Consider the following 15959-nt stretch of genomic DNA (forward strand, 5'->3'; position numbering starts at 1 on the left):
TGGGTTTTGGAAATGTCCTGATCACCCTGTTGAAGCTGAAAATAATTATTAGGTAATTAAAAAGGTCCCAATTAATTAGTGTCACTTCAAAGGGAAGTGTTTCAATCAAACCTTCAATGTTTGTCAATGATACTGCTTTTATTCTCTGCCTTGAGGAAACCTTTAGGGTTACCAGATAAAGAGATCAATTTGTCGTGCAGAGATAAAATCCTGGATTTGGGAATGGACCTGCTGAGCCACCCACGGATAGCTGAGTTTGGGAGCTGTGTGAGGAAGCTGGAGTCTCTTGACACCTTCAATTTTTCTCCCTTTTTATGCCCAAGGTTCCTGCACTTCTTGCCGGGGTCGAAGCCTCAGAAGTGTCCTCCTGTCTCAAAACCTTCTCCCATCAGCAGCACTTCCACCCCCTTGTGCCTTTCCCCTGGAATCACTGAGCTTTTCTGGGGAGGTGCAGTGATTCTGTCCCAGTTCCACAGAGCTGCCTTTCAACCTGAGGGTTTCTTGTCTGGGGATGGATCACCAGGCTGAATTCCCCTCTGGTTCTCACCCTGGATTTTCTTCTTCTCAGCACTGCTGAAGGACATCCCGGGGAATGACAGGGATCTGAGGCAGCAGAAGCCAAGGGTGGAATTACGAGCCTTGGAAAACTTGGATGGATCTTCCCCTGCCACCAACCCAGGTTAAGAGGCAAAATCCTCTTTGGAGCTTCATTTCCCCTCTCTCAGCCCTGAGACAACATCAAACCCACTCTCCCAGCTCTCCCTGAGCTGCTGCCAGGGCAGAGCAGAGGTTTTCCAGCAGAAATATCCCCAGAATCACCCAAATCCCAAGCTGGAAAGAGTTCAGCTCCTGTTTCTCTGAGGCAAAGCTGAAATGCCAGGAAAATTCTCAGCCTGGTGCTCCAGGGGTCCCCACTTTGTCTCAGTCGAGCAGAACCGACAAAATCCTCCATCAGCAGCACATCCCTCCCTCCCCTGGGCTGTCCACGGGCCGCCAGGTGAGCCTGAGCCTGTGCAGAAAAGGTTTAGGCAAAGGCAGCTTTAGACAAAGGCAGATTTAGGGCGAGGCAGATTTAGGCCGAGGCAGTCAGGATGGAGGTGGGGAGAGGGGCTGGGGCGAGCCACGAGTGTTTTTCCCTCCCGCCAGCAGCAGAGGCACTCGGGGATGGGAAGTGGCTGTGGCTGAAGCATCATGCAAGGAACATTCTCCATTAAGCCAAGCTTTGTGTTCAAAAGCTGCGTCTTACGTGTGTGGCTACTCAGCCCGGGCTCTTCAGCCCTCTCTGCTGCAGCCAGGCTCCCATTTGGAGCCTATCAAGGCTGTCTGTTTTTAATTTAACCCTTCCTTTTGGAGTGGATTGGTCTTGAAAGGCATGAAAAGGCCGGGCTCCTGAGCTACCTCACCTCCTCAAGAGCCACGGCAAGGTAAGTGCCTGTATTTTTAAACCACACCAAATTTATCCCTAATGCAGCGCGCTGAAACGAAGCCGCCGGCGTCAATGCAGCCGTGCTGACCTCTGAAGTGACCCCCGAGGTTTTAAGTCAAATACATTTCTGTTTCCCTGGGCAAAAAATTCTCCCTGTGATATCTTCAAATGATGCCAAGGGTGTGGGTGATGGCGGCTGGTGTGGATCTAAGCAAAGCACGTGTGGGATTTAATCAGAAATGGGGCTGCATCACTTCCAGAAAGTTTATAAACCTCCTGGAGGCCGTATAATGATATTTTTTATTTTATTGAAGGAGCAAGGGACAAGCTCCAGAGCAGTGTGGGTGTGGTTTGATAAAAACCACCAGGTCTGAGGGGTTTGGGGTGCCAGGCTGAGATTCACAGGGTCCCTCAAGATGTTCAGCGGGATGGGAAAAGGGACAATTCTGGTCCTCCCCTCTGGTTCCTTTCAAATGGGGAGGGAAATCTCCAGTGAGGGAAACAGCCCAAGCTGCAGCTTCTCCTGATCCTGATCCTTATCCTGATTTCAAACTTGATCCTGATCCTGAGCCCATTCCTGAGCCTGTTCTTGATCCCAGTTTTATTCCTGATCCTGACCCTGATCCTGTTCCTGATCCTGAACCTGATCCCAATCCTAGTCTTAATCCTGATCCTCTTCCTGATCCTGATCCCGATCCCAAACCTGTTCCTGATCCCAAACCTGTTCCTCATCCTGATCCCGATCCCAAACCTGTTCCTGATCCCAAACCTGTTCCTCATCCTGATCCCGATCCCAAACCTGATCCTGATCTTGTTCCCTGTGGTTTCCCTCAGCCCATCAGGAGCTGAGTTCCGGGGCACTCTCTGCTGTGTGTCTGTTCTCCCGGCAGATGGATCGGGGTGTGGGCTGAACCCTCTGTGTGTGTCCCTGGGTGTGGGAAGGGCCCATCCAGGGCCCAGGGGCTGCTCCTGGTCGTGTTTGGGGGTCCCTGGATGAAATCCCCACTGCTGGGTCCCCTCCGCCCAGGGACCTGCAGCAGAGGCACAAATGGGGAAAACAGGTAAAAGGCTTTTGGGGAAAAGAGGAGCAACTGCAGCCGGCTCCCCATTTCTGTCACAAACCCATGTGAAATGTTAAATATTTTAAATCCCCGGGTGTGAGGACTGCAGTGGAGATCCCCCATGCCGGGGCTGCTGTCCTGTCCCTCCTGCCCAGATGGGATTTATTTATCCCCTCTGCTTCTCACCCCAACACAGCAGCAGGGAGAGGCTGTGGTGTCCCCAGTGCCACTGCGCGATTTGGGGACGAGTTTTGGTGCCAATGAGCACCAAGGCACGGCCCCATTCCTGCGCTGCTTCATCTGCCCCTGAATGAAGGGGGACTCCCCAGAGCAGCCTTGTCCGTGTCCTTGTCCCTGTCCTTGTCCTTGTCCATGTCCTTGTCCATGACCAGCCCTATCCCTGTCCTTGTCCATGTCCCTGTCCATGACCAGCCCTATCCCTGTCCTTGTCCATGACCAGCCCTCTCCATGTCCTTGTCCATGACCAGCCCTGTCCCTGTCCCTGTCCATGACCAGCCCTGTCCCTGTCCTTGTCCATGACCAGCCCTCTCCATGTCCCTGTCCCTGTCCTTGTCCATGACCAGCCCTATCCATGTCCTTGTCCATGTCCTTGTCCATGACCAGCCCTATCCATGTCCTTGTCCATGACCAGCGCTGTCCGTGTCCTTGCCCGAGTGCCGGAGCTGGGAGTGACCTGGCTGAGGTGACACAGCATTCATCTCTCAGCTCTGCTTTAAACACCCAAATTTCCCCCCCCGGGGGTGGCGGAGCAATCCCAGCTGATGAGATGGCCCCTCAAGCAGCTTACACACTCCTCATCATCACCAGCCCCGGCTCATCACCCTGAATCCCTCCACTCCTTCACTCCATCGCAGAGTTGTCAGACTGTGGGATTTCTAAACCCTTCAGCCAAAAAAAAATCCCAAAACTTGTAATGGTCGTTCCAGGAGGGGCCACCCCAACAGAATTATTGCCTTATCTATTATTTTTTTTTAATCCAGCTGTTTATTGATTTAGTTTTTTATTTATATATGTATTTTCCTGAGGAAAGAGGAGAGGAGAGGAGAGGAGAGGAGAGGAGAGGAGAGGAGAGGAGAGGAGAGGAGAGGAGAGGAGAGGAGAGGAGAGGAGAGGAGAGGAGAGGAGAGGAGAGGAGAGGAGAGGAGAGGAGAGGAGAGGAGAGGAGAGGAGAGGAGAGGAGAGGAGAGGAGAGGAGAGGAGAGGAGAGGAGAGGAGAGGAGAGGAGAGGAGAGGAGAGGAGAGGAGAGGAGAGGAGAGGAGAGGTTTTTCCCAGTCCTGTGGTGCTCCTCCTGCTTCCCTGCTCCAGCATTGCTGATCCATACTCTGCAGGCAAAGATCTGTATGTACAAATACACATCTATTAAAAAGATAAAACCCCCCACAGATTCCATATAAGAATATAATATATAAATACAAACACAACACATAAAATAAAGCTAGAAAGGCATACACACTTAATATCTATTTAATATCTATTTAATATCTAGTTAATATCTATTTAACATCAATTTAATGCACGCTGCTGGAGTGTGTGAGCACTGCCCTCTCACCGTAGAACACATTGTGGCTGCGGCTGTGACAAAACCCTCCCGTGGGGTGTCCTGGTGGCACCGGGACCTTTCCCACTGTCCCCTCCCGAATTTTGGCAGCTGCTGAAGGCTCCATCCCCGTCCCCCGGCCCGTGGCGGTGCCGGGGCAGAGCCGCCACCGCTGGAGAACTCGGAGCCGAGCGCTCATTAAAGGCCGCTCCTATTCTTTTACAGCTTTTTCCTCATCTATTTATCATTTACCAGCTCATCCATATGGAAGGCATGGCTTGCACTTCCCCGAGAACTGTACTTTTAGGACTAATTGATTCGGGTAATTAATTTGTTCTACCTGCTGGATCAGATGGAAACGCTGTCCGTGTGCCCAAGGATTAGCACTTGTCTTTCTAACATCTTTCTTAATTATCTAATAGCATGGGTTGTGCGAATTCTGCCTCTATTAGAACACTTTTACTATTAACGGCAGTGATTGGAATTGTGATGACAACTCGATTTCAACAAATTAGAGCTTAAAATCAGGAGATGAAGGGGAAGCGCCTTCTTTTAATTTCCCTGAGTTTAACATCAATAATTAGAGCAATTTTGCGAGATGCGAACCGAAATTATCTGGGCTATGATGTGGTGTATCACCCTCATTTGAGCAAATTGACTCCGGGGAAATGAATGGTGCAGATTAGAGGGGTGAGGGAAAGGAAAAAAAAAAAAAAAAGACAAAAAAAAAAAAAGACAAACAGAGGAAAGACCCAAAAAAAAAAAAAAAAAAAAAAAAGTGTTGGCGCAACAGAGAGCGGGGAAGGGACGGGAACAAAACCGTGCTGGGATGAGAGCTGGGAGGGAAGGGAGAGGCTGCGGGCACGGGGACAGGTTGGAAAAGAACCTCTGGTTTATTTTCCCCCAAGTTTTATTATTTTCTTTCTTTTTTTCTTTTCTTTTTCTCTTTTTTTTCTTTATTTTTTCCTTTTTTCCCCCTTCCCCCCCTTTTTTTTTTTTCCTTTCTTTAATACATATTTTTAAACATTTTTCTCTCTCTTTTTTTTTTTCCTCCTTTTTTAATAATAAAAAAAAAAAAAAAAAAAAAAAAGGAAGGCGATTTCCCCTCGATGTTGGGGAAAACTCCCCGAACACGGCGCTGGGAGCCGAGCGGTGCTCGGGGGAAGGTGCGGAGCGGCTCCTGAGCGGCTCCGGGCCCCTCCTGGCCCCGGGGGTGGTCGGGGTGGCCCGGCAGGTCCGTCCTCCCCGCGCTCGCCATTGGCTCAGCGCCGATCCCCCTTCCCAGCGCGCCTCAAATGCGCCCCGCGCATCCCCGGGCAGCCCGCCTCGCCTCCCCCGGCTCCGCCAGCTCCGCTCCGCCTGGGGGAACCCATTAAAATAATAGCTTTATTTTATTTTATTTTATTTTATTTTATTTTATTTTATTTTATTTTATTTTATTTATTTTATTTTATTTATTTTATTTTATTTTATTTTATTTTATTTTATTTATTTTACTTTATTTTATTTTACTTTATTTTATTTTATTATTTTATTTTACTTTATTTATTTTATTTCTTTTTCTTTCATTGTTTTACCTTATTTTATTGTATTGTATTCTTTTACTTCATTTATTTTATTTTTATTGTGTTGTATTGTATTGTATTGTACTATTTTACTTTATTTTTATTTTTAATTTAATTTAATTTTATTTTATTTTGACTGCGGCGGGGATTAAAAAAGACCAAAAAAAAGACTTTATTTACTTATTTTATCGTGATTTTTTTTTTCCCCTCTCCCTATCCGCCTGCTCCGGGGTGGGCTGCAGCCGAACTCCCCCTCTCTCTGTCCCCCAACTCCGACCCGTCATGAACATCAACTTCACGGCTCCGGTGCACCCGGTGTCCACGGGCAGGCCCACGTCCTTCTTCATCGAGGACATCCTCCTGCACAAGCCCAAAGCCCTGCGGGAGCTGCCCCCCGAGCCCTTCCCCGGCTCCCTGGCCTCCCGAGTGCCCCTCTTGGACTATGGGTACCCCCTGATGCCCGCCCCGAGCCTGCTGGCGCCGCACCCGCACCCCGCCCTGCACAAGCCGGAGCATCACCACCACCACCAGCCCTATTTCCTCACCGCCTCGGGTAAGTGCGGCCGCCTCTGGGCTGGGGAGGGTGGGCACAGGAGGGAAAGAGCCGCGCTGGGGCTGCCGGGGTTGTGTGTGCGTCCCTCAGCATCACCCCGGGACACGAGCCGCTCGGGCCGGGGCAGTCACTGAGGGGATGGCCGGGACCTTGGGGGATTCCCTCTCTTTGCCTTCTATTCTATTCTATTCTATTTTATTTTATTTATTTTATTTTATTTTATTTTATTTTTATTTTTATTTTAATTCTATTCTATTCTATTCTATTCTATTCTATTCTATTCTATTCTATTCTATTCTATTCTATGCTATTCTATTCTATTCTACTTTATTTTAATTTTATTTTATTATTTTATTTGTTAATTATTTTTAAATTATTTTTTTAAAAATTTTATTTTATTTTATTAAAAATCCCTTGTATTTTGGAACGGATAACTTCTCTTTTCCCCTCGCCTTGCCCAAGGGTTTTTTGCTTTCCCAGCGGGGGCTGTGCCGCTCCTCTCCCTCCTCCCGGGGCTCGTTCCTCTCTCTGCAGGGAGAAAACCTCTCAAGTTTCCCAAGCCGTGTGTCAGCGGGGCCGTGCGGGATCGCTTCCCCCATCCCACCCTTTTCCAGAGCTCTGCCGGTTTTTTCCATACCCATTTCGTTGTGGTTTCACCCCCATCGGCTCCCCTCCGATGGCAGCGTTCCCGGGGCTCCCTTCACCTTCCCGGCCTGAAAACCCCCAACAAAACCCCGGAGCCCAAACCAATCCACCGACCTCCGAAACGAGCTAAAGTGGAAAAAAAAAAATAAAAATAAAACAACGAAAAATGAGAAAAGGGCGAGGGCGAGCCCACGGCGGGGAGAGGCAGGACACCTCCATCCCTGCGGAGGTTTGCCCCGTGGCCGCTCCCCGCCCCACCGCAGCGGGCTCCGGCCGCTGTGTCCCCGCAGGAGTGCCCGTGCCCGCGCTGTTCCAGCACCACGCTCACGCCGAGCTGCCCGGGAAGCACTGCCGCCGCCGCAAAGCCCGCACCGTCTTCTCCGACTCGCAGCTCTCGGGCCTGGAGAAGAGGTTTGAGATCCAGAGGTACCTCTCCACGCCCGAGCGGGTGGAGCTGGCCACGGCGCTCAGCCTCTCCGAGACGCAGGTATCGTCCTTCGGCCCGTGCAGCGTCCCCACATCTCATTCATCATCTCCACAGCCCGAGGAGAATCCCCACAGCCCGAGGAGAATCCCCACAGCCCATCCTTTCAGAGTTCCCCGGGTCACTTCCAGCATCCCTGCATCCCCTCCAGCATCCTCCATACCACATCCCCTCTGAATCCCGACGTCCCAACCTTCCAGCATCCCCTGGATCACTTCCAGCATCCCCCGGATCACTTCCAGCATCCCCCGAATCACTTCCAGCATCCCCCGGATCACTTCCAGCATCCTCGAATCCCGTGCAGCATCCTCCATACCACATCCCCTCTGAATCCCGACTTCCCAACCTTCCAGCATCCCCCGGGTCACTTCCAGCATCCCCCGGATCACTTCCAGCATCCGCACATCTCCTCCAGGATCCCCACGTCTCCTCCGGTGTCCCCACATGGATCACATCCACCACCCCCACATCCACCATCCTTCTCCCTTTAATTCTCATCACTTTTTCCCACCCTTCCTTTTTTTTTTTTTTTTCTCTTTTTCCCCTCAATCTTTCTCCCTCTTTCCCTCCTCTCCCCAGGTGAAAACCTGGTTCCAGAACCGCCGCATGAAGCACAAAAAGCAGCTGAGGAAGACTCAGGACGACCCGAAGCAGGCGGCCGGGGAGGAGAGCCGCGAGCAGAGCTCCCCGGAGCCCGAGCTGCCCGAACCGGCCGGAGCAGAGCCCCGCAAGGCTCCCGCCGCTCCTTTCCTGCTGCAGGACCCCGAGGACGAGGTGGACATCCTGGAGGACGGGGACATGTGCCCCCACCGCCTCTAGGACAGCCGGGGCTCTGCTGCTTCTCCTTGGCTCTGCCCCGGCCCCGCGGGTCACCGCCGCCTCGGCACGATGGGCACTGCCCGGGCAAGGGGCTGTGGGCGCGGGGACAGCCCTGTCCCCTCCCGGGAGAGCCCTGTCCCCTCCCGGGGAGAAGGTGGCGATGTCCCCGAGGATGTCGGGTCCCCGCGGTGTCCCCCAGCATCACCCCAAGGCTGGGCTTGGCTCGGAAATTTGGGGCGGGGGGCAATCGAACGAGCCGGGTTTGCTTTAGATCCCCCTCTTCCCTCGGACTTTTCCTCGTTCCCCGAACTTTCCTCGGGTGTCAAATAAATGTCTACTCGTGGCAGCGTGTTGTGGTTCCTGGGAGCGGCAGGCAGGGCCAATGTCACCCTTTAGTCCATGAATCCCAAATCCCGGCCGCTTTTTCCACGCTCGCCCTCTCCATCCCCAGCGCGGGAGGTCGGGCAGAGCTTCCGACACTGGCAGAAAGAAAAAGAATCGTGAGAAAAATAATAATAATAAAAAAAAAAAACAAAAAAAAAAACAACCTCCGAAGAAACAGGTAAGGCTAAAAAAAAAAAAAAAAAAAAAAAAAAAAAAAAAAAAAAAAAAAAAAAAAAAAAAAAAAAAAAAAAAAAAAACCTGTTTATTCCATTCGCTCTGGGGAAAGGAAGGGGGAGCATCACCAACAACTCGTTTGCTGCACGGAGCAAACGCTCCCAGCCAGCAAAAAGGGATTTTCTCCAGCTTGGAGGAGTGTCGGCAGCCTGATTCCTGCCCGGCTTCCAGTGTGGATGGCGGAGAATTCCCTTTTCCTGTGGAATAACCCCGGAGCCGGTCCCGGTTTGTCCCCTCCCTTGTCCCGGCTCAGCTGGAGCAGCCCCGGCCGCGCTCGCTTTGCCTTTCCCTCCCCGCCGGGGAAACGGGCTTCGTTTCCAGGTAAATCCAGAGTTTTTAGAGTTTATTTTTAATGGTTTTGGGCTGAGCCGCTGGCTGGGAAATGAGCCGGGAGGAGGCTCAGCGTCTCTCCGGAGAGGAGATGTTGGGATGGGGAATTTCTCCTGGAAAAACCTTGAGTGGGGGCTGCGCTGGTTCAGATATTTATTCCATTTATTCATTGCTGCAGCAGCGACACGGCGGCGTGCTGGTGTCTCGTTAGGTAATTTAATTTTTTTTTATTCCCTTTTTGTTTTGGTTTGGTTTTTTTATTATTATTATTTTTTATTTTGTTGTCCTTTTGTTTTTGTTCTTTTTTGGTTTTTATGGGGAATTTTCATTCGGTTGTCTGGCGTCCCTAGCACTTTCAGGGCATTTCGGATTATGGGACATGTCGTTTTGGGAGAGGAAAAAGTTTAATTTTCCTGTTTAATATATAAAATATAGATGATTGAAATATGTGCGTGTTTGTTGCCTTTTTTTCTGCGAGTCTGCCTTTGTGGGTTTTTTACATGTAAAATAAAGATCACACAGAGGAAAACCCCCGATATCCATCCAATATCCAGGAAAAGTCTCTAATAAATCCTTCCAGGACAATCATTTCCACCCACAAAACGCCACTCACCTTTCTATAAACCAGGATTCAGAAGGCAAAGCAATCCCTTTGGTCCTGAAATCTCGGTGAGGTTTGAAGCAGAACCATCTGAAAATGCTGCTCCCAGCTCGGGGCTCTCCCCTTCTCCCAAATCCCGGGGCAGGGATGCGATGGGAACAGAAAAACCTGGAATTTTCCCATTTTTCCGTGTCACCCACAGGGGATTTTGAGCTGTGATTATTCCCAGCCTCCCCCGAGGTCGCGTTTCTTTGGGAATTATTAAAAACCACATCAGAGAAAAGCTCCACGTGATATTTATGGGATAATTCAATAATAATTTATGGGGTAATTTTATTTTTTTTAATGCGTTTGTCGCTGCTGTTCCCGGGGTCGGGGATGGCTCGGGGCTGTCACATCTGTGAGAAAACCTCAAAACTCGACCCAAAGAACCCTCAGAGCTCTGCTGTTCCTCCCCTGCCACTCCAGGAACTCCCATCCCAAAATATTTCTGCCGACCAATAAAACAAACCTCGCAACCCTCTTCACCTCCGGGAGGTTTTAAGGCACCTTGGCTGACAATTAAAACTCTAAATCAGATTAAAACCCGATCCCTCAGTGATAAACTCAGGCAGAGTGTGAATATTCCCAGCCCAGCGATGTCCCCACCCCAGGAGCCTTGCAGGGAACAGGAAGATTTTGGGAATCTGCTCATCCCACAAAGTTTGCAAAAAAAACCCCCCAAAACCCAGAAACTGAGAGAGCTGAAGGAAACACTCCCAGGCAGAGAAATTCCCTGTGCCACCAGCCCAGCTGGAGATGGAAAAATGGAATTTCCAGAGCCCAGTTGGAGATGGAAAAATGGAATTCCCAGAGTCTGGAATGAGTTTTGGGATTGAGTTATTGAAGAATGGAAATGGTCCTGGGAAAAAGGGAAGGGCTGGGCAGGAGAATTTTTGTTTCTATCGGAGATTTTTCACTTGGAATAAAGAAAATGAGGCTTTATTTGTGGATCCTGCCTCAGTCCCTGACAGCAGCCGACTTTTCCCTGCTCTCCCCCAGAAGCTTGAAGGGTAGGGGAGAGATTTAGAGCTGCTTTCTTATTTTTTTAAAAAACATATATATTTAATGTGTTAATTTGGGGAATGCTGGAGTGGAAGTGACTTGCAGGAAATAATCGCTGGGAACAGGAAATGTCGGTGGATTTCCTATTTTTTTTTCAAGTCGATTGATTTTCATCAAAACCCTTCAGTGATTTTTTTCTGAAATGAAATTATGTTCTGGTGATTAATTTAAGACCCAAGTGGCTAACGCTTTTTGGTTGTTGTTGTTTTCATTATAGAAAATCAAAACCCAATCTATAAAATCCTGCCATGAACCTTTGCTTTCTGTTTGGACTTGGAGCATTTTCCCATGTGCTGCCTTAAGCATTTTGAACTTTTACGGGTTTGAAAAGCAGTTCCAACCCTAATTCTTTCCTTCTATGGCCAGAACTCCATAAAATCAGATCAGATCTAGGTTGTAAGGGCAGTTATGGGGCAAATAATTTGAATTTCTTGCTGTTACACACACACGGAGGGTCAGTACTGTGGGGAAGGTGTAAATATGGCCAAAAAGGACCTGGGCATGATGTGAAATCCTTTGTGTGATTTCTCTCCTCACTCCCCTCTGCTCCCTGCTGGACTCTTTTTATCCCTGAAGTGAAGCTCCTGTGGGTGTGAGCCATGCTGAGGAGCTTCTCCTCCCAACAACACACAGCATCACCTTCATCACCTCAATAAACTCCTGCTTGGATGGCCTTGGCTCAACGAGTGGCTGATTTTGGTCTCGGATTTATCTCGTTTCTAGATTTCTTGTACTTACCTTGTTTCTAGAGCTCTTGTTTCTGGGATTAATCTTCTTTTTAAATGTCTTGTTTCTGGGATTCATGTTGTTTCTAGATTTCTTGTTTCTTGGACTCACCCTGTTTCTAGATTTCTCGTTTCTTTGATTTATTCTGTTTCAAGATTTCTTGTTTCTTGCATTCATCTTGTTTCTGGAGTTCTTGTTTCTTGGATTCATCATCTTTCAAGTGCTCTTGTTTTCTCTGATTGATCTTGTTTCTAGATTTCTCATTTCTTGCATTTATCCTGTTTCCAGAGGCTGGATGAGCCACGGGTGGCTGCACTGCAGGGGTGGGGACTGCTGCTCCCTGAATTAGTGCTTGGCAAGGCAGGAGGGTGTCAAGGTGAGATCCTGGTCCCACAAGTGGCTTTTCCACCTCTGAGGGTGCATTTTTTTCCAAGGAAGAAGTTGGTTTGAGGTTTTATGACACAGATTTGTGATGGCAGGAGCGAAGAGGAGCTGTCCCCACATTTCAGCTGCTCCTGAGCCCACTCCAGGGGCTGCCCCAGGTGGGGATTCTCCGCTCTGGGGCATCCTGTTGGCCTGGCTGGGGCTGCAGGACAAACCCTGCAGAGCTCCCGGGACACAAACCCGGCTCTGAGCACCACCTGCAGCTCCCCACTCTGCACCTGGGGTTGGGCCAAGCTGGAGACCACAGAATTCACAGAATCCCAGAACCACCAGGGTGGAGGAGACCTCCAGGATCACTGAGTCCAGCCCAGCCCTGACACCTCAACTACACCCTGAGTGCCACATCCAGTGTGTCCTTAAACACATCCAGGGATGTGACTCCACCACTCCCCAGGCAGAGCATCCCAATACTTTATCACCCTTTCTGTAAAAACCTTTTTCCTGATATCCAGCCTGTATTTCCCTCGGCACAGCCTGAGACTGTGTCCTCTCTTGTTCTGCTCTTTTAGCTCCAGGATTTGGGCTCAGTATCATTTCTGGCCCATGAGGACATCCTCCTGCAGCTCCCTGCCCTTCCCCATCGCTGGGCTCTGTGTCTGCAGCTCCTCCTCACATGGAGCTGTTCCTCTCTCCACATCCCTGCTTTTCCTCACATGGAAAATGCAGCCCTGGTTCTGTGCCTGAGGTGTTTTGGGATCCTGAAATTCCTTTCCCAGGGAATTTTCTGTCAACAGGAGAAATGTTTTTGTAGCTGTAACTTTGTCATTCATTCCTTTCCCCAGGAGGGACTTCTTGATGTCCCTCTGCTCTGACCAATGGCAGTGAAGAGGTTTGTCTCTGTGTCACCAATCAGATTGGGCTGTGTGAAATGGTATAAAAGGGAGACACATCCCGAAAATCAAGGAGTCATTTTCAGCCTTCTGAATCTTGGAGTCTGTGTCCTCGTGGTGTAAAACAGCATCACCAAACACTCAGGTTTGGCAGCAAGGAGGAGACTGAACCCCTGGTATGAGTAACAGCCCTCAGTGTTCAGTTTGTGCCAGCAGAGCTCCTTCCTGGCTGGGTTGAAGCATCCAGGGACTGCAGGAGTTGGGCAAAACCTCACCTGGTTTCAGTCCTCATCTTTTTTTTAGAGCTGGAATGATGGCTGTGAGGTTTTGCCTTATTTCATTTTTTTTTTTTTTAACTGATAAAATTAATGCCCCTGAGGGTGTCAGCAGCCTGCTCATGCCTTTTGTGAGGTGCTGGGAAACCAACTTGGGCTATTTTTGGAATAAACACAAGGGGGATGTTATTACAGCAACATTTTTTTTTCCTTTTGTTAGGTAAAACTGACACCAAGTCTTTGCCCACGGAAGGTGATCTCAGCTGCAACACTCCCAGAAGCTGCAATATTGAGAAATGATGGCACTGGAAAGGTGCTGCCAAGAAAATGTTGGGAATTTCCTTGGGGTGTTGTTCACTCTGCTCCCACTCAGCCTCTCACTCAACACTTAATTCAACATTTAAGGCTGATTTTCACTTAAATATTTTGCCTTCCTGATCTGAAATACATTAAATTTTGCCCTTTGCCTTTAAGCTCATTGGTCCCCTTTTTGCGCCATCACATCCGTGAAGTGCAGGGAAAATCGGAATTTGTATTGAGGTGGGCTGAAAGATTTTCTTTCCATGTAAAAATGCCTTTTTTTCTGGGACTGAAAACACCCAAAACACCAGGGCAAACAAAAGTTCTAAATGGTATATATATTGTTTTAGTAATATATAATATATAATAATATATAATTTTAATGTGTGTCTATATATATATATTTAAAAAGTTATTAAAATAATAATAAAAAATTTGCTCTTCCAGATGCAGCATCGTATCCAAGTTTTGCACAGGTTTAGCACTTTAATATCTCTAAAAATTCACTGTTTTATTTAAAAAATGACCCCAAATGAAGACTTTTCTCCTCTAATTCCCGGGAGGAGGATGCCACCAGGAGAAACAGAATTTCTAAATGGCTTGTGAGATGATAAATATTTATATATATCTATATATATATATGTAAAAAAAGGTTATTAAAATAATAATTTAAAAATACAAAAAATGTGCTCTTTCAGATGCAGCAGGACATCCAAATTTCACACAGGTTTGGTATTTAAATATTTCCTAAAAAAATCACTGTTTTATTTTAAAAAAAGACCCCAAATGAACCCATTTCTCCCCTAATTCCTGGCAGGAGGATGCCAGCGAGGGAGGAAGGTGATCAATTAAGACATTAAGCATTTTGCACCACACGGACACATCTGCATGGCAGCCAAATAATGCAGCCATCAGCTCATTTTCAGGGGGCTGCTGCCTACTTCAACTCAGCCCTCAGATCAAAGAGAAAATGTCTGCTCGCATTTTCTCATCAGAAAAGGGATGCTAATTTCGCTTCCTTAATGTGTGGTGATGAGAGACTTCTTCAATTAACCGAATTCTATAGGCCAGAAAAGCGAAAAAAAGGCAAAAAAAAAGGGAGATACAAAGGGAGTCAGGCTGGAAAGGCAGAAGTTCTCATTAAATCAAAGGTCCAATATTCATTACCTCCAGCATCTGGGGCTAAACACTGAACATGGAGCTCATCAAAGGGGGTTTAATGGGTTAAATTGAGAATATAATCTAATTAAAATATTAGATACGAGTAAATAGCTCTTTGATATGCATCTGAAGGTTTCATTAAAACAGGCACTTGAGGTTTGGATTAAGGGGGGGATTATCACTTTTGAGCAGGAACAACAAGTTTGAGGTGCCCTGAGCAGAAATGCTTCAAAGGGTTATGGTTTGGTTTAAAAAATGAAAGTAGGAGAGCAGAGCATGGCACCACTTCCCAGCCTGGCAGTGCCCAAAGGAGAGGGGAAGAGGAAGAGGAAGGTTCTGCTCCAGAAGCTGGAACTAGAGGCTTTAAATGACAAAAATGTCATGGAAAACATTCCCCCTGCAGCCTGAGGCATGTTCCCAAATTGGACAATGCTTCTCCCACCAAGGCTTCCCAAAATATCCTTAATATTTCTCAAAATGCCCCAAAATATCCTGAATTTCCAGAGTCCAAGGAGCTGCTCCAGCAGTGCAGGGCAGGTTCCTGCTCCTCAGGAGGTTTAAAGGCTCAGGTTCCTTCTCCAGGAGGAAGGGAGAATTTGGATCACTTCTCCCAAAATTAAATTGGGAGCCCTCCATAAAAAAAAAGAAACCAAATAAATGGGATAAAGGAATTCCACATCATCACAAAGTGCTTGGGATTTGTCTCAGTATCCCCCAAAATGTTCTGAATTTCCAGCTGTGACTCCAAGTGGCTGCTCCAGCAGTGCAGGGCAGGTTCCTGCCCCTCAGGGGGGTTTAAAACAAAGCCCAGGTTCCTTTTCCATGAGGAAGGGCAGAATTGGGATCCCAAAACAAAATTGAGAGCCCCAAAACAAAATTGGGATCTAAAACGAAATTTGGAGCCCCCCATAAAAAAGAGACCCCATAAATAGGATTAAGCAATTCCACATTATCACAAGGTGGTTGGGTTTTTTTTCCCCCCTTTTATCCAGCCTCTTTTCCAGGAGATTTTAGCCCAAATTCCCTCGCTGTGTGCTCTAATCACATTTCATATGGTGACTTAATTCATAATTTGCTAAGTTAAAGAAATGGAAGCATCCTAAGAAACCCATCTGTTTGTTGTTATTTTTGCAGCCTTAATCTGTTAAAAGCTCTTTCCTCTCAAACATGCAGCTCTCAATTATCCTCAGTTACCCAATACATTTTCCAACTGCTCCTGGCTAATCCCAGATTGTCTGCATGCTCAGCCACGACTGGTTTGGAATTTTCCTGTCCCAGATCAAGCTTCAAAAAAATTTTTTTTTTATTTTATTTTATTTTTTTTTTTTTTGGTGGAAACTCTTCACTGAGAGATAACAGAGTAACAGTTACATAATTAGCAGTGGGTCATTACCAACTGCTATGTTTGGAGCATATTTTTTTTCTCTTTTTTGTAGAAATGGATCCTTTTTGTTTTTA

The 15959-nt window shown here is 47.7% G+C and overlaps 2 protein-coding genes across 2 annotated transcripts in view; both read left to right on the forward strand.

Annotated features, from left to right (window-relative positions):
• Positions 1 to 15959, forward strand: part of HSPA8 (heat shock protein family A (Hsp70) member 8) — a 193448-nt gene that overhangs the window by 5216 nt on the left and 172273 nt on the right. The window lies entirely within an intron of this gene.
• BSX (brain specific homeobox) lies at positions 5894 to 8151 on the forward strand. The gene is made up of 3 exons (XM_066334884.1): positions 5894 to 6164; positions 7100 to 7296; positions 7873 to 8151. Exons 1-3 carry the CDS (start codon positions 5894 to 5896, stop codon positions 8110 to 8112), a joined length of 708 nt encoding a protein of 235 aa, XP_066190981.1. The 3' UTR covers positions 8113 to 8151.

This window comes from Sylvia atricapilla, chromosome 23 (assembly GCF_009819655.1).
Source record: "Sylvia atricapilla isolate bSylAtr1 chromosome 23, bSylAtr1.pri, whole genome shotgun sequence".
NCBI lineage: Eukaryota > Metazoa > Chordata > Aves > Passeriformes > Sylviidae > Sylvia > Sylvia atricapilla.